The 18,541-nt window shown below is 35.7% G+C and overlaps 1 protein-coding gene across 3 annotated transcripts in view; it reads left to right on the top strand.

The window, feature by feature from the left end:
- Nucleotides 1–18,541, top strand: part of VPS13A (vacuolar protein sorting 13 homolog A) — a 235,381-nt gene that overhangs the window by 21,270 nt on the left and 195,570 nt on the right. For all 3 annotated transcript variants that reach the window (XM_010341278.3, XM_003920858.4, XM_003920859.4), the window contains exons 2-6: nucleotides 3,054–3,097; nucleotides 4,198–4,240; nucleotides 13,686–13,781; nucleotides 14,381–14,482; nucleotides 17,816–17,925. In XM_010341278.3, coding sequence (XP_010339580.2) covers nucleotides 3,054–3,097; nucleotides 4,198–4,240; nucleotides 13,686–13,781; nucleotides 14,381–14,482; nucleotides 17,816–17,925 — 395 coding nt within the window. The remainder of the gene's footprint in view (nucleotides 1–3,053; nucleotides 3,098–4,197; nucleotides 4,241–13,685; nucleotides 13,782–14,380; nucleotides 14,483–17,815; nucleotides 17,926–18,541) is intronic.

The raw sequence follows: 18,541 nt of genomic DNA, 5'->3' as shown, positions 1-18,541 counted from the left end.
AAGTCCTATATTTCCTTATTAATTTTCTGTGTGTTTGTTTTGTCCATTACTGCAAATTGGGTATTGAAGTCTTCTACTATTAATGTAGTGCTATCTATTTCTCTCTTCAATTCTGTCAGTGTTTGCTTCATAAGTTTTGGTGGTTTGATGTTTGGTGTAGACATGTTTATAATTGTTACATCTTTTTAGTGAAGTTTCAGATTTATGATTATATAATGCCCTTTATTTTTTTGTAACATTTTGATGTAAAGTTTATATGTCTCATATTGGTACAGGTTGAGTGTACTTTATCTGAAATGCTTGGAATCAGAAGTGTTTTCGATTTTGAATTTTTTTTTTCCAGATTTTAGAATACATGCGTATCAAAATGAGATCTTGGAGATGAGACTCAAGTCTAACACAAAATTCACTTGTGTTTCAAATATACCTTGTACACATAGCCCAAAGATAGTTTTATACAATATTTTAAATAATTTTCTGCATAAAACAAAGCTTGTTTACATTCAATCATCAGAAAGGAAATGTGTCACTATCTCAGCCACCCATGGGGGCAATCTGTGGTTGTTTGACATCATCATTATTCCTGACTCTGAACTTATATGTTACTGATAAGCAATCATTTTCTTACAATTATTTACACATAAGTTCTTAACAGTAAGAAATATGAGGTACTGTTAATACAGTGAAAATACAGTGTGTTCAGTGTGAGTAAGCAGCACAGTAGCATCACCAGGACTGTCTATCCACTGTTACACAGCAGCAACAGCAAACAGTGGCAGGCTTTCCGTTTCCACCTACAATGCTGTGTTTAGATTAAAAGGTAACTTTAGAATGTACTTAATTTTTTTTTTTTTTTAAGTCAGAAGAAACATTAGAAGCAGTTGAGGGGCCAGAAATTGGATCCTCAAGGGATGAGGAGGCATTTTTCTAGATGGCTTTTTAAAATGTTTCCTCCAGAACCATCTGCCTAACAGCGTTTTTTGTCTCAGAAGTCTCTGATTTTATAAACTGTCATGATTTCTTGTTCTGTTATGAATATATGCTGCTCCAGTGCTTTAATAAGCCCATCACACATTTTCACTGTGTGGTCTATAGACACTTTTTCTGCGTTGGTAACATCATAATCTTCATCTACATCATCCACCTGTGGTATCATGTCAGCATTCAAAAAGTTTCAGATTTTGGATCATTTCAAATTTGGAGTTTTGGATTAGTGATGCCCAGATTATATAGGTGTCTCTGTTTTGGTTATTTTTGCATGGGCCGGCCGGCCGGCCGGCCTGCCTGCCTGCCTGCCTGCCTGCCTGCCTGCCTGCCTGCTTGCCTGCCTGCCTGCCTGCCTGCCTGCCTGCCTGCCTGCCTGCCTGCCTGCCTGCCTGCCTGCCTGCCTGCCTGCTGCCTGCTGCCTGCCTGCCTGCCTGCCTGCCTGCCTGCCTGCTGCCTGCCTGCCTGCCTGCCTGCCTGCCTGCCTGCCTGCTGCCTGCCTGCCTGCCTGCCTGCCTGCTGCCTGCCTGCCTGCCTGCCTGCCTGCCTGCCTGCCTGCCTGCCTAGCTTGCTTGCTTGCTTGCTTCCTTCCTTCCTTCCTTCCTTCCTTCCTTCCTTCCCTCCCTCCTTCCTTCCCTCCCTCCTTCCCTCCCTCCCTGCCTCTTTTCTTTTCCTTTCCTTTCCTCTTTTCTTTTCTTTCATCATTTTGCTTTTAACCTATGTGTGTCCTTAGAGCCAAAGTGAGTCTCTTGTAGACCACTTACCCTTGGATCCTGTTAATTTTATTGTTTGTTTATTTACTTGTTTTGAGAGGGAGTACCACTCTCTTGCCTAGGCTGGAGTGCAAAGGTGCAGTGTCGTCTCACTGCAACCTCTGCCTCCTGGGTTCAAGCGATTCTCCTGCCTCAGTCTCCCAAGTAGCTAGGATTACAGGCATGTGCCACCATGTCTGGCTAATTTTGTGCTTTTAGTAGAGGTGGAGTTTCATCATTTTGGTCAGGCTGGCCTCAAACTCCTGATCTCAGGTGATCCACACACCCTGGCCTTCCAAAGTGCTGGTATTACTGGCGTGAACCACTGCGCCTTGCCAGGATCCTGTTTATTTTAATCCATTCTGCAAATCTGTCTTTTTATTGGGGAGTTAAGCCATTATATTTGAAGTTGTTACAGATAGGGAAGGACTTTGTATTGCCATTTTGCTAATTACTTTCTATATATCTTGTAGCGTTTCTTCTTTCTGTTTTACTTTTTACTGCCTTTCTTTTTGTTTAGTTAATTTTTTATAGCAACTTTGATTCCTTTTGGGTTTAATTAATAACGTAATTGACATTAACCTCAACATAGCAATAGGTCTCGCTGTGTTGCCCAGGCTGGACTTCTAGGCTCATGTGATCCTCCCACCTCAGCCTCTCTAAGTAGGCTGAGACTAAAGGTGCCTGCCATCATGCCTGGGTGACTTTAGTGTATATTCTAAAGTTTTTTTTGTGTGTGGTTACAATGGGGATTACTTGTAACATCCTAATGTTATAGCAGAGTGTTTTAAACTTTTTTTTATCCCATTTCCTGTATGTTACAGCCTTTACAGTTGTCCTATAGTTCTTGAACATTCTGTTATATTTTTTTTCTCATTTTCTTTTCTTTTTTTATTTGAATTTGGGAAGTTTTTATTTAAATATCTTGAGGCTCACTGATTTTGCATTAAAGAGTTTTTCCCCCAGTAGTTTATTGCAAGTATGTTTAAATGTAGTTTACTTTTTGCATATTGATCTTGTGTTGTGCTGCTTTGTTAGATTCATATTGTTTGTATAATTCTGATTAAAATGTTTGTACATATTAACATTGAGCTATAATTGCAGAGGTCAGAAGTTACAGTAAGTGAAGATTTGGTCAGGCATACAATCTTAGACTATGTATAAGAATGAAGGTGAGATAATGAGATCATAGGTAGATTACATTATCTGTTAGGTACGTTATATATTTTTCCTGAGTATCAGGAATGAAGTATACTTAGTAACTTTTTAAAATGAAAAGTATTTGATTGTTTCAATTTTTTTTTTAATCTCTTTCAGGAGCTGTGGCCCTCAAGAATCTTCAAATTAAAGAAAATGCCCTGGTAGGTTTAGAGTATGAAAAATTTGTAAATTTATTTCATTTAATTATGTATACTTCTTCCTGATTCAGTTTGCCACCTTCAGTTATTTAAATTTGAGAACATTTTTTTGTAAATAATTTTTACAAAATGTAAATTTTGAAAACGTGGGAGATGGAGGTTGTAGTGAGCAGAGATCTTACTACTGCACTCCAGCTTGTACAACAGTGAGACTGTCTCAAAACAAAACCAAACATACAAAAAATATAGATGTTTTTATTTTGATTTTTAAACTTGTTTTCTGTCTTTTTTTTTTTTTTTTAAAGACAGCCTCATGCTCTGTCACCCAGGCTGGAGTGCAGTGTGTGATGATAGTTTACTGTCGTCTTCAACTCCTAGGCTCAAGCCATTTTTCCCCTTCAGCCTCCTGAGTAGCTGAAAAGTTTTTAATTTGATAGAGACAGTTCATTTATTTTTTAAATTGCTTGTGCTTTTATTGTGGTGTCCAAGAAGTCATTACCAAATCTAATGTCATGAAGATTTTCCCTTATGTTTTCTTCTAAGGGTTTTACAGTTTTAGCTCTTAGGTTTAGATCTTTGATCCATTTGAGTTTTTGTATATGGTATAGGATAAGGGTTCAGTTTCATGTTTTTGCAAGTGGATATCTAGTTTTCCTAGCACCATTTATTTAAAAGGCTGTTCTTTGATTAGGGAGAATGTTTTTGAAAGTATTTTTTACAAAATGCATATTTTGCAAAATAGAGTTTTAATGTCCCTAAAAGCACAAACTGACATTGTAAAGGCCACTTCTTTTTCTTAAAATAATACAAAATAATATGAAATTGGTAATGATTTGATATGAGTAGATTTTGTGGTCATTTTTACTATAGACCTTTATCCCCAATTCTTATAAAAAGAGCAGCTTCCCTGAATTTTATGGATTTGATGATAATATTGCAGTTATATGTTTATACATTTAAGTAAATGTCGATGTTAGGAAAATGCATACATTTATTTTTAAAAATCCTTTGAAATAACTTTTGGAAGAAATAAGTATTCAATTGTGTTAGTTAAACTCTTTATCTACTAATGTTTTGTATATATATAAAATTTTTTTTTGTAGAGTCAACTGGATGTACCATTTAAAGTTAAAGTTGGTTATATAGGTAAGCCACATTTATTACTGGAATATCCTCCTTCTTGGACATGCAACCAGAATAATTTGCCTAATATTTCTATTACTTGATATTTTTCATGTTTCTGAGCATCAATTAAAAATGATCGTGTGTTTTTGTCTCAGTAGAGCTTTATTGTGTAGCTTAAAAATATTTTCGATTCATATATCCCTTACCCAGTATTTAATAACCTAATAAATTGCATATCTCATTAGGTGGTAAATTGAGTTAATTGAGAGCCGAAGGATCTTAACTGTTTCTGCTTCTTAGGTTTCTGACTAGTTACCACTGCTATATTCTGATTAATGTTGGATACACTGAGTAAAGAATAGGTTCTGGATCATCCAGGCCCTGTGACTAGGGGCCAACTTAAAAACTAATTTCAGCTTTGCAAGTTTCTATATGTTTTCAGAAAATACTGTGCTTTCTGTTGTTTGGTATGATTTTACCAATGTTTACTGTTTATATCTTAAATATACTGGTTGAGCAGGTAATGATTGGAATTTGAAGTTTTGACATGTTAAATAAAAACTTGTGTGTCATGTTTCTTGTGTTACAGTTTTACTGGTTTAAATATTGTGCAAGATAATAGTGTCTTAAGTTGGGACTTTGACATGTGTTTGTTATATGGTTTTTATAGTAGGATTTATACATTGTTATTGAAGCTATACTGGTGTCACTTGGGGATCAAGATATTCTGAAAGCTTACATTAATTACGTGATAAAGCTCTTCATAATTGTGTGTAGTTACGGTTGGCGTTAGACAATATACCATAGAAAGTTTTCATTATCATATGTTACTGAGAGTATAAAATTCTAACCTCCCCAACCCCACCTTTTAAAGACATTTTAGCATGAGTTAGAGGGGGAGAATGTCACCCATGTTTTTATCTCCCTAACATTTTAGTTTTTTTATATTTCAGATTATTTACATGTGTACATTTTAAATACTTGTAAATTCATATGTATCAAAAGATTTGTACTTACGCTATTTTTACAGTTTTATGATTTATTTCATTAGTGTGTCTAAAGGATTTCTTGTAATCTGAGTTGATCTCGTTTATTCTGTACCATAATAATCCAGTATTGTACAATAATTTCATTTTTCAATTGGTACAAGAATATTACAATACATATTTTTATGTAACTTTTAAACTTTTACCAAAGGTCATTGAATTTTACAGTGATGATTGTTATATTTCAGTGTATATAAATTTAACCTCAATTCAAGAACAGTCAAAAAATATATCAGGAAAGTAAATAGACCTATTTTCTTTAGAATCTGCCTGCCTTCTGCCGTTGCCGAGGCAACCTGCCGTTGCCGAGGCAACCTGCCACAACAGAGAGAGTCTGCCATAACAGAGGCGGGGCCACAATTGCCCAGACAGTTCTAACTACGCCCATATAAAAAGGACTACAGGGAAGAGCTCAGGGCAGCTGGGCGGAGCCCACAGCAGCTCAGCAAAGCCCCTGCGGGCAGGCAGAGGCTAGGCGTGCTGCTAGCTGGGCGGGTCCGACCTGAAAAAAAAAAAATCAAAAAAGGCAGTAGTGCAACGGAAACTCATAAAGCTCCAACTCCCTGGGACAGAGACAGACAACAGGTGGATAAACCCACAAAAATGGGTAGAAACCAGCGTAAAAAGGATGAAAACTCCCGAAACCAGAACACCTCTCCTCCTAAAAGTGATCACAACTCCTCACCAGCAAGGGAACCAGACCGGATGGAGAAGGAGGGTGATGAAATGACAGAATCAGACTTCAGAAGATGGGTAGTAAGAAACTACAATGAGCTAAAAGAACATGTTCTAACCCATCGCAAAGAAAATAGGAACCTTGAAAAAAGATTGGACGAACTGCTGACGAGAATGGACAGCATAGAGAGGAGAATAAGTGAATTGATGGAGCTGAAAAACGCAACACGAGAACTTCGTGAAGCATGCACAAGCTTCAACAGCCGAATTGACCAAGCAGAAGAAAGGATATCAGAGGTCGAAGACCAACTCAATGAAATAAAAAGAGAAGGCAAGAACAGAGAAAAAAGCGCAAAAAGGAATGAACAAAATCTTCAAGAAATGTGGGACTATGTGAAAAGACCTAATCTACGTCTGATAGGTGTACCTGAATGTGATGAAGAGAATGAATCCAAGCTGGAAAATACTCTTCAGGATATTATCCAGGAAAACTTCCCCAACCTAGCAAGGCAGACCAATATTCAAATCCAGGAAATACAGAGAACACCACAGAGATATTCCTCAAGAAGAGCAACCCCAAGGCACATAATCGTCAGATTCACCAGGGTTGAAATGAAAGAGAAAATGCTAAGGGCAGCCAGAGAGAAAGGTCAGGTTACCCACAAAGGGAAGCCCATTAGACTCACAGCAGATCTCTCAGCAGAAACCCTACAAGCCAGAAGAGACTGGGGGCCAATATTCAACATCCTTAAAGAAAAGAACTTTCAACCCAGAATCTCCTATCCAGCCAAACTCAGCTTCATAAGTGAAGGAAAAATAAAATCCTTTGTGAACAAGCAAGCACTCAGAGATTTCATCACCACCAAACCTGCTCTACAAGAACTCCTGAAAGAGGCTCTACACATATAAAGGAACAACCAGTACCAGCCACTCCAAAAACACACCAAATGGTAAAAAAGCAGCAACACAATCAAGAATCTGCATCAACTAACCAACAAAACAGCCAGGTAGCATCAAAATGACAGCATCAAATTCACACATAACAATACTATCCCTAAATGTCAATGGACTAAATGCCCCAATCAAAAGACACAGACTGGCAAATTGGATAAAAAGCCAAAACCCATCAGTGTGCTGTATCCAGGAAACCCATCTTACATGCAGGGATACACAAAGGCTCAAAATAAAGGGATGGAGGAAGATCTACCAAGCAAATGGAGAGCAAAAAAAGGCAGGAGTTGCAATTCTCATCTCTGATAAAATAGACTTTAAAGCAACAAAGATCAAAAGAGACAAAGAAGGACATTACATAATGGTAAAAGGATCACTGCAACAAGAAGAGCTAACGATCCTAAATATATATGCACCCAATACAGGAGCACCCAGATACATAAGGCAAGTTCTTAATGACTTACAAAGAGACTTAGACTCCCACACAATAATAGTGGGAGACTTTAACACCCCATTGTCAATATTAGACAGATCAACCAGACAGAAAATCAACAAGGATATCCAGGACCTGAACACAGACCTGGAACGAGCAAACCTAATAGACATTTACAGAACTCTCCACCCCAAATCCACAGAATATACATTCTTCTCAGCACCACATCACACCTACTCTAAAATTGACCACATAATTGGCAATAAATCACTCCTCAGCAAATGCAAAAGAACAGAAATCATAACAAACAGTCTCTCAGACCACAGTGCAATCGAGGTAGAACTCAGAATGCAGAAACTAACTCAGAACCGCACAGCTTCATGGAAACTGAACAACTTGCTCTTGAATGTTGACTGGATAAACAATGAAATGAAGGCAGAAATAAAGATGTTCTTCGAAACCAATGAGAACGAAGACACAACATACCAGAATCTCTGGGACACATTTAAAGCAGTCTCTAGAGGAAAATATATAGCAATGAGTGCCCACATGAGAAGAAAGGAGAGATCTAAAATTGACACCCTATCATCAAAATTGAAAGAGCTAGAGGAGCAAGATCAAAAAAACTCAAAACCTAGCAGAAGACAGGAAATAACTAAGATCAGAGCAGAACTGAAGGAAATAGAGACACAAAAAACTCTTCAAAAAATCAATAAATGCAGGAGCTGGTTTTTTGAAAAGATCAACAAAATAGACAGACCACTAGCCAGATTAATAAAAAAGAAAAGAGAGAATAACCAAATTGATGCAATAAAAAACGATAAAGGGGATATCACCACAGATTCCACAGAAATCCAAACCATCATCAGAGATTATTACAAACAACTCTATGCACATAAACTAGTAAACCTGGAAGAAATGGATAAATTCCTGGACACCTGCAACCTCCCAAGCCTAAACCTGGAAGAAGCCGAAACCCTGAATAGACCAATAACATGGTCTGAAGTCGAGGCAGCAATAAAGAGCCTACCACCCAAAAAAAGCCCAGGTCCAGATGGGTTCACAGCTGAATTCTACCAGACATACAAGGAGGAGCTGATACCATTCCTTCTGAAACTATTCCAGACAATCCAAAAAGAGGGAATCCTTCCCAAATCATTTTACGAGACAAACATCATCCTGATACCAAAACCCGGCAGAGACTCAACAAGAAAAGAAAATTTCAGGCCAATATCCATGATGAACATAGATGCAAAAATCTTCAATAAAATACTGGCAAACCGATTGCAACAGCATATCAAAAAGCTCATCCACCATGATCAAGTAGGATTCATCCCGGGGATGCAAGGCTGGTTCAACATACGCAAGTCCATAAACGTAATCCACCACATAAACAGAACCAAAGACAAAAACCACATGATTATCTCAATTGATGCAGAGAAGGCTTTTGACAAAATTCAACAACCCTTTATGCTAAAAACCCTCAATAAACTAGGTATTGACGGAACGTATCTCAAAACAATAAAAGCTGTTTACGACAAACCAACAGCCAATATCATACTGAATGGGCAAAAACTGGAAGCATTCCCTTTGAAATCTGGCACTAGACAAGGATGCCCTCTCTCACCCCTCCTATTCAATATAGTACTGGAAGTTCTAGCCAGAGCAATCAGGCAAGAAAAAGAAATAAAGGGTATCCAAATTGGAAAGGAGGAAATCAAATTGTCTCTATTTGCAGATGACATGATTGTATATCTGGAAGACCCCATCATCTCAGCCCAAAATCTCCTGAAACTGATAAACAACTTCAGCAAAGTCTCAGGATACAAAATCAACGTGCAAAAATCACAAGCATTCCTATACACCAGTAATAGACTTCAAGAGAGCCAAATCAAGAACGAACTGCCATTCACAATTGCTACAAAGAGAATAAAGTACCTAGGAATACAACTAACAAGGAACGTAAAGGACCTCTTCAAGGAGAACTACAAGCCATTGCTCAACGAAATAAGAGAGGATACAAACAGATGGAGAAACATTCCATGTTCATGGTTAGGAAGAATCAACATCGTGAAAATGGCCATACTGCCCAAAGTAATTTACAGATTCAATGCTATTCCCATCAAGCTACCAATGACCTTCTTCACAGAACTGGAAAAAAACACCTTAAACTTCATATGGAACCAAAAGAGAGCCCGCATAGCCAAGTCAATTCTGGGCAAAAAGAACAAAGCGGGAGGCATCACACTACCGGACTTCAAACTATACTACAAGTCTACAGTAATCAAAACAGCATGGTACTGGTACCAAAACAGAGATATAGACCAATGGAACAGAACAGAGGCCTCACAGGAAATCCAACATACCCACAACCATCTGATCTTCGACAAACCTGACAAAAACAAGCAATGGGGAAAGGACTCCCTGTTTAATAAATGGTGTTGGGAAAACTGGCTAGCCATGTGCAGAAAGCAGAAACAGGACCCCTTCCTGACACCTTACACCAAAATTAACTCCAGATGGATTAAAGACTTAAACATCAGACCTAATACCATAAAAACCTTAGAAGAAAATCTAGGCAAAACCATTCAGGACATAGGTGTAGGCAAGGACTTCATGACCAAAACGCCAAAAGCAATGGCAACAAAAGCCAAAATAGACAAATGGGACCTAATCAAACTCCACAGCTTCTGCACGGCAAAAGAAACAGTCAGTAGAGTGAATCGGCAACCAACAGAATGGGAAAAAATTTTTGCAGTCTACCCATCTGACAAGGGGCTGATATCCAGAATTTACAAAGAACTAAAGCAGATCTACAAGAAAAAAACAAACAAGCCCATTCAAAAATGGGCAAAGGATATGAACAGATACTTTACAAAAGAAGACATACAGGAGGCCAACAAACATATGAAAAAATGCTCATCATCACTGGTCATCAGAGAAATGCAAATCAAAACCACATTGAGATACCATCTCACACCAGTTAGAATGGCGATCATTAAAAAATCGGGAAACAACAGATGCTGGAGAGGATGTGGAGAAATAGGAACACTTTTACACTGTTGGTGGGAATGTAAATTAATTCAACCATTGTGGAAGACAGTGTGGCGATTCCTCAAGGACCTAAAAATAGAAATCCCATTTGACCCAGCAATCCCATTACTGGGTATATATCCAAAGGATTATAAATCATTCTACTACAAGGACACGTGCACACGAATGTTCATTGCAGCACTGTTTACAATAGCAAAGACCTGGAACCAACCCAAATGCCCAACGATGATAGACTGGATAGGGAAAATGTGGTACATATACACCATGGAATATTAGCAGCCATTAAAAACGATGAGTTCACGTCCTTTATAGGGACATGGATGAACCTGGAAACCATCATTCTCAGCAAACTGACACAAGAGCAGAAAATCAAACACCATATATTCTCGCTCATAGGCGGGTGTTGAACAATGAGAACACATGGACACAGGGAGGGGAGCACTACACACTGGGGTCTGTTGGGGGGAAATGGGGGAGGGGCGGGGGGTGGGGAGGTGGGAAGAGATAGCATGGGGAGAAACGACAGATACAGGTGAGGGGACGGAAGGCAGCAAAGCACACTGCCATGTGTGTACCTATGCAACAATCTTGCATGTTCATCACATGTACCCCAAAACCTAAAATGCAATAAAAAAAAAAAAAAAAAAAAAAAATAAGTAAATACCTATTAAAAAAAAAAAAAAAAAAAAAAAAAAAAAAAAAAAAAAAAAAAGAATCTGCCTGCCTTCTTTTTTCTTGCCTAATATTGTTTAAAAATGATAATAATGTAATTTTCAGTGATAATACAAGATAGTAGAAAGTACACTGAACTAAACCTAAGATAATTTTGAGAATCATTTAAGGTGTTGTATACCTCTATCATAGCATCTGTCTTTTAAAAAAATCACTGTTTTTCCCCCTGCTAGTAGGCACTTGAGTTTCTTGAGAAGTGGGTTTAATTGGTAATATATCCTCACCACTTTAGCACATTACCTGGCATTTATAGTAGGGGCACAATTTGTTGTATGAAAGAAGTACATGTTTCCAAATGAATGGTACAGTAGTACAGTCAGTTTTATACGAACGTATTGTCCCTTTGCTATTATTGTGTATTAATCTGTCAAAGCTTTCCTCATTTAGAATGCAGAATTACATGTGTATCCAATGTAAATACATATGTACATATTGTAAAAGAAATTGTCTTTTATGGAAGGTTTTTGGAATTACATCTGTGTATTTTTTGGATTTTGCCAAATTTTCTACAAGGAGTCTACATTTTATAAGAGAAGGAAAAAAAGGTTTGATTATTTTTTGAGACAGCACTCTCTGTCACCCAGGCTGGAGTATAGTGGTGCGATCTTGGCTCACTGCAACCGATGCCTTCCTAGTTCAAGTAATCCTCCCACTTCAGTCTACCAAGTAACTGGAACTACAGGTGTATACCACCATGCCTGGGCTAATTTTTGTATTTTTTTGTAGAGACTGTGTTTTACCATGTTGCCCAGGCTAGTCTCGAACTCCTGGACTCAAGTGATCCTCCTACCCAAGCCTCCCAAAGTGCTGGGTTACAGATGTGAGCCATTGCTCCTGGTCGAGTTTGGTTTTTTAAAAAAAAGATTTGGTGGTGAAAATGGCACACTGTTAATATGTGTTTATTATTTATACAGTTTTGTCATTGCTCTTTGTCCTTCTGTTCATTTGATTTTTTTTTGGAGTATTACTGTATATATTTATTTTAAGCAGTCTGTTGGTACATTTATAAATAAATTGTGTCAAATTTGTTAAAATTTTTTCCTAATCTGTTTATTTCATTTTGGTTATATTTTTGGTCTCTACAGAAATTCGAAATGATCACCATGTTCTCTGATTTAAAAACTGAGAAAGTTATTCCCCTTTTAGAAATCAGATAGTGTAGAGGCTGGGAAGGGTAGCTGACACCTGTAATCCCAGTACTTTGGGAGGCAGAGGCAAGAGGATTGCTTGAGGCCAGGAGTTTGAGACCAGCCTGGGCAACATAGTGAGACCGTATCTCTACAAAAAAGTATATAAAAGAAATTAGATAGTTCATTTTTCTCTGAAGTGATACTGTATGATGAAATCTTTTTCTCAGTTTGAAGTTTTCTAAACATGGAGTTTATAAAATATGAGATGGATCTAAGTAAATTTTAAAAAGGTTTCCCAATTACTAACCAGTTTTAGCAACATAGTGTATTTAATATTCTGTTCCTTATACAATTATGACAACTGTTTATAAATCTAGAAACTCATACCATTTAAACAATTTTAAAATATTTTAAAACTCTGTATTATAAAAACATTCTCAATATACAAAACTAGAGTGAGTAATATAAGAAGCCCCATATATAATGTTTTTGTAGTTCAAGAACCCTTACGCATAAAAAAAAAAACTTTGCTATTTGATTGTCTGAGGATGTTTTCATTAGTTTGCATAATTTTCAAATATTACCCAAGATGTTTTATTATTATTCTGTGTAATTTTTAATATATATAGTTTATATGTATGATTATTACCACATGTGTATGTCTATCAATTCCTGTGCATATATGCATATGTATGTAACACACATACACATAATGAAAAATATACATGCACACACTTATTTAAAGTATATAATTTCTTTTTTTTGGTGGGGAGGTATGAGTCTCACTATATCACCCAGGCTGGAGTGCAGTGATATGATCATGGTTTACTGTAGCCCCAACTTCCTGGGCTCAAGATCCTCCCATCTCAGCCTCCCAAGTAGCTGGGACTACAGGCACATGATGTCATGCCTGGCTAATTTTTGTAGTTTTTATTTCCTATGTTGCCCAGGCTGGTCTTGAATTCCTGGGTTCAAGTGACCTACCTGCCTTAACTTACCAGAGTGCTAGGATTACTGGTGTGAGCTACCACACCTGGCCTAATTTACCATCTTGAGGTATTAAAAAAAATATATATGGAGGTTTAGAGTGAAGAATTAGGGAAATTCAAAGTTACGAGATTAAGGATTTTTGGTTAAAGGAAGAAGAATATTGGTTTGTTTATGGTACAGAGAACTATAAATAGAAACTTGTAAATACTTAGAATATAATCTACTAGGTTTTCCAACAATACTGTTATAAATACAATAATTTCAAATCATTACAACAAACACTTGTTGTTTTTGGCTGTAAAATAGCTTTCAGTAAAGTGACAAAGCTCTTAAGGACAAAAAAGCCACTTTGTTATTTCTTCTAATGCTTGACAGAAAATAGACTAATCATAGATGTAGTTTGAATGAATAATATTTTTTGTCCTTTTTTTTTTTTTTTTCCCCAAAAAATGTAGGTAATCTTAAACTTACAATTCCATGGAAAAACCTTTATACTCTACCTGTTGAAGCTGTATTGGAAGAAATTTATTTACTCATAGTGCCTTCTTCTAGTAAGTTAAATTTTAAAAATTATAATTTAAGTTACTCTTTTTTATGGATGGAAAAATCTTTATATTAAAAAACACTTTTGGGTAATTTTTTGAGATTTTAATATTTAAATTTGATGTTTGTTAATTCAAATTAAATTGATTTTTATTCTACATTTTTGGAGACTTTGAATTAATGATTATGGTTTGTTTATTTACTTTTGAGACAGAGTCTCGCACTGTCACCCGGGCTGGTGTGCAGTGGCATGATCTCAGCTCACGGCAATATCTACCTCCTGGGTTTAAGTGATGACTCTTGCCTCAGCCTCCTGAGTAGTTGGGATTACAGGTGCCCGCCACTACACCCAGTTCATTTTTTGTATTTTTAGTAGAGATGGGGTTTCACCGTGTTGGCCAGGCTGGTCTTGAACTCCTGACCTCATGATTCACCCATCTTGCCCTCCCAAAGTGCTGGGGTTACAGGTGTGAACCACTGCACCCAGCCAACCACTTTGCCTGGCCAATTAATCCTTTAAAAAAATCCTAAAAATTTTAAAGGATTTTTTTTGGAATGACTATATTTCATTTTAAGGTAATTATGATTATTTTTAATCTTCCTGTAGGAATAAAATACGATCCTTTAAAAGAAGAAAAACAACTCATGGAAGCAAAGCAACATGAACTGAAAAGAATAGAACAAGCAAAACAAAAAGTAGTTGATCAAGGTAAAGAAAACAGTAAATACCAGTGGTAATAAGAAAAGTGGAAAAGATCTGAGTATTTATCATAATTGAATATTTATTTTTCTCTGGAGATGCTGAGATTATTTAACAAATTATGAGAGAATCTCATTGCATCAGGAATTTTAGTGTGATTTGTGTGCTTTGTTTTGTGTACAGAAATTTTACCGTCTGGAACCTTGTCTTAAGGCAAAAATATTTCTAGCTTATTTTTATTATTTAGTTTACATCATATGTATGTATACACACACGTACTTGGTAAGGTCAGTTTTTAATAACAATTTTATCAAGTGTATTTTCTTCACTTTCTAGCCTTTGCTTTTGTATTCTCCTTATATCAGGTCTTCACCCTTTTGGAGATACTTAGTTGCTTGATATATTTCTATTTGCCTCTATCTGTTTACCCTCTGACTTCACATATTTTCCAATTCAACTTAGACCATATGTTCCATTACTGCAACACCTTTTCCATTATTGGAAGTGGTGTCCTGCAGAAATCTAATTGCTTTTCACCTGTTCACTGATCCTTATTTTCAGCTACTTTTTATACTCTCACCTAGTGGTTCCTTCACCTTGACATGTAAATACACTGTAGCCTCCTCTTTATCTTGAACCATGAAGTTATCTTCCTAACCTGGTCATCTGTTTATCATCTTCTCCTCTGTCATTCATTTAATAGCTAACCGTCTCTAAAAAAATATTTACTGACTTCACTGTCTCTGAAATGCGTTGATTTTCTTGTAATAAATAAGCTTCACTAATAAATATTTTGCTTATTGGCAAACATTAATAGAGATTTAACATGTAATTCTTGGCAATATCTCTTGTAATTCAGTTTTTTTCTCTGTAACAGTTACTTTATATGATGTGTAGTCATGTATCCTTACCTCCAGTCCTCTTTCCTAAGTATCTAGGCTTTTTCTTTTTAAAAATTATTTTTATTTTATCAAGATAATACATATACATAGCTTTAAAAGTTAAGCAGTATTATAGGACCCATATTAAAAAAATGTTCCTGAACCAGGCCTGCTCTCATATTGCTATATATGATGCTCACACCTCTGTTTCTTGATTTATTTCGATATTATATATAAACATGTTATATACAACATATAACAGATATATAACATAACATGTATGTTATATATAACATATTTTTATAACATAATATTCCATATTTTAAACTCATCTTGTGTTTTATTTGCATGTATATGGCAAATAATATATAAAGTATATCTAATATATATATACACACATCCTTTTATGATGTGCTATGAAGATTGACCCTGCTTTTTCATCCTTTCTCTGCAATTAAGTTTTTGGTTAAGTCAGAATTTATTGTGTATAGTATCATGGGTATATATAAATATTTTAATTATATATAAATAAGTGAAAGTGGCTTTGGGTATGACTTTATTATGTAGGCTTTTACTTAACATCCTTGTTTTGGTATTGGCCTCTCCCTGTTCTTCCATGTACAGAATTTGGATCCTATTAGGGCCATTTTCCCTAGAATAAACTCTTGTGTTCTTAGTAGGGTGTGAAAGGGATGTTACTTGGATTTTGGGCTGGGAGAAGGAGGGGACCTAACTTAACCGCTCATTATACAGATTTAAATCAGTTCCTGTGTGATCTTAGTCTCTCTCCACCATGTTCCTTTCTTGCTAATTTTTGTTTGGTGGGGTTTCCAGTTTCTGAATCTTTCCAGGGTTCTATGACTTGGTTTTTTTTTTTTGGTTTGTTTGTTTTTAATATTGTTGTTTATTTTAAACTCATCTTGTGTTTCATTTTGTTACCTTACAAGACATGGGCTTTGGTATGCTTTTCATGTAAAACAATAGATAGTTGGTTTTATTTAGGATTGGTGCTTTATTGACAGAGGAATATGAGAAAAAAGAGGAAAGGAATTTAAGGTGTTGGTAAAATGATATATCATGGAATCTGAGCTGCATAAGGAAGTCAGGAGGAAGCTAGTGGGTAGGGAAAGAAAGATTTAACATTTGATTGAATGACTAAATGAATTTATAAAAGAAAAGGATTTTATTAGGTAGTGGTGAGATTCAGAGATTAAAATATGATTCTCTGTCTTTAAGAGCTTGTATTCTATTGTCTACTTAATTCTATCTCTATGTATATATATATTTATTTAATTGATATATTTGAGATACATATGATTAATATCTTCAACTATCCTTTATTTAACGCCTCCTGGGCCAGCAGAATTAGAGAGTAGTAGGCAATTAGGGGAAAAGATAGATTTTTATATATATATAACTTCTATACGGGATTAGAGGTATAAAAAGAGGAACGGAAGTAGAAATAAAAAAGAATATAGCTTTCATTGGCATTTTTAAAGGGAAAAAAGGATAATAACTATGGTTATCAAAGGCATATTTCAAAAAAATTAGGAACCTCATTTCTTTATTCTTTCTTTATTATCATTATTATTATTATTATTTTGAGATTAAGTCTCGCCCTGTTGCCAAGGCTGGAATGCAGTGGTGTGATCTTGGCTCACTGCAACCTCCACCTCCCAGATTCAAACAATTCTCCTGCCTCAGCCTCCCAAGTAGCTGGGAATACAGGTGTGCATTACCATGCCTGGCTAATTTTTATATTTTTAATAGAGACAGGGTTTCACCATATTGGCCAGGCTGGTCTCAAACTCCTGACCTCAGATGATCCACCACCCGCCTTGGCCTCTCAGAGTGCTGGGATTACAGTTGTGAGCCAATTCTTTAATCTTTCTATTTCTCTAGAAAGTAATGAAACTTGAGATAGTTAATACTGTTTTCTGAAAATGAAATAGATCAACTTCTTTCATCCTTGTTCAAAAGGAGAAAGGAAGAAGATCTTATTTCCTATTTTGTATTTACTAGGGGAGGAGGATATTCAACTATTTTACACATCTATACACAGGCAACTTAATGGTGGTATCACTAATTTGAAAGGAGATTTCTGCTTTGCTGCTGTTAGTAGATTTTGTAATTTAAGTCTATTATAATTGTTACCTAAAAATCTTTTTTTTTTTTTTTTTTTTTTGGGTATCTTTTTGAACTCAGGCATTGCTTAACAGAAATAAAAAAAATGTAATGCCAGCAAATTCTACATGGTCTGCTTTAGTCTCATGGAACAGTAAACTAGTTTTTGAAAAATGTTTAGTTGCTTTTGAAAGACTTTTGGAAAGTAGGCTATTAGTGTTCTATTTATAAATGTATATATGTATTTCAACAAAGCAACATAAGTATCTTCACTGTGTGGATATTTGTAGAGTATATTTTTCATTCAAGTTAAAAAAAGGAATATTTGTAATTGTAGAACAACATCTGCCGGAAAAACAGGACACTTTTGCAGAAAAATTAGTTACACAGATCATAAAAAATCTCCAAGTGAAAATTTCCAGTATCCATATTCGTTATGAAGATGATGTAAGTATTTTAATATGTGATATTTGTTTTTCTATTTATATGTAAGTTATTTTACTGTTTATTGACACCTACTTTTTAATGGCTAACCTGTTAAATGCCAAGAGGATACACAGAGCTAAACATGACGTGATCCTTCTTTTCTATAATTATAGTTGTAATTTGCAGTCCTTAGTGTTGAGTGCTTGATTTTACACTTTCCCAAAATGTTCAGATGTTAGATCATGAAGGAAATGCCTTGGTAGTTACAAATTTAGCAGTTACGTATTTTTAAAATACTTTACAGTGTGATATAGTTATCTCCTGGATAGAGTACTGGTCTCTGAGTTAGTGGAATTAGTCTTAAATAATTCCTTGATCTTGAGTAGGTAATTTGTTTTCTCTTAACCATGTAATTATTTGCTTTATAATCCTATTTTGTTAGTCTTTTCTAATAAACTTATTTTGTAAACTGGAAAACATGTATAATTTCTGTGTAACGTGAATATGTTAATAAGTATTCTAATTTATTTTAGGAAAAATATAGGAATAAAAGTTTTTCTGGAAAGTAATAAAATGTTTTTGAATATTTGAAATAAGTTACTTTCCAGAAAGTTAACTCTCTCTCCTTCCCTCCTTC

The sequence above is a fragment of the Saimiri boliviensis genome, chromosome 2, assembly GCF_048565385.1.
Source record: "Saimiri boliviensis isolate mSaiBol1 chromosome 2, mSaiBol1.pri, whole genome shotgun sequence".
Taxonomy (NCBI): Eukaryota; Metazoa; Chordata; class Mammalia; order Primates; family Cebidae; genus Saimiri; species Saimiri boliviensis.
Note: the sequence above shows the minus strand (reverse complement) of the source record. Positions and strands in the feature narration are given on the sequence as shown.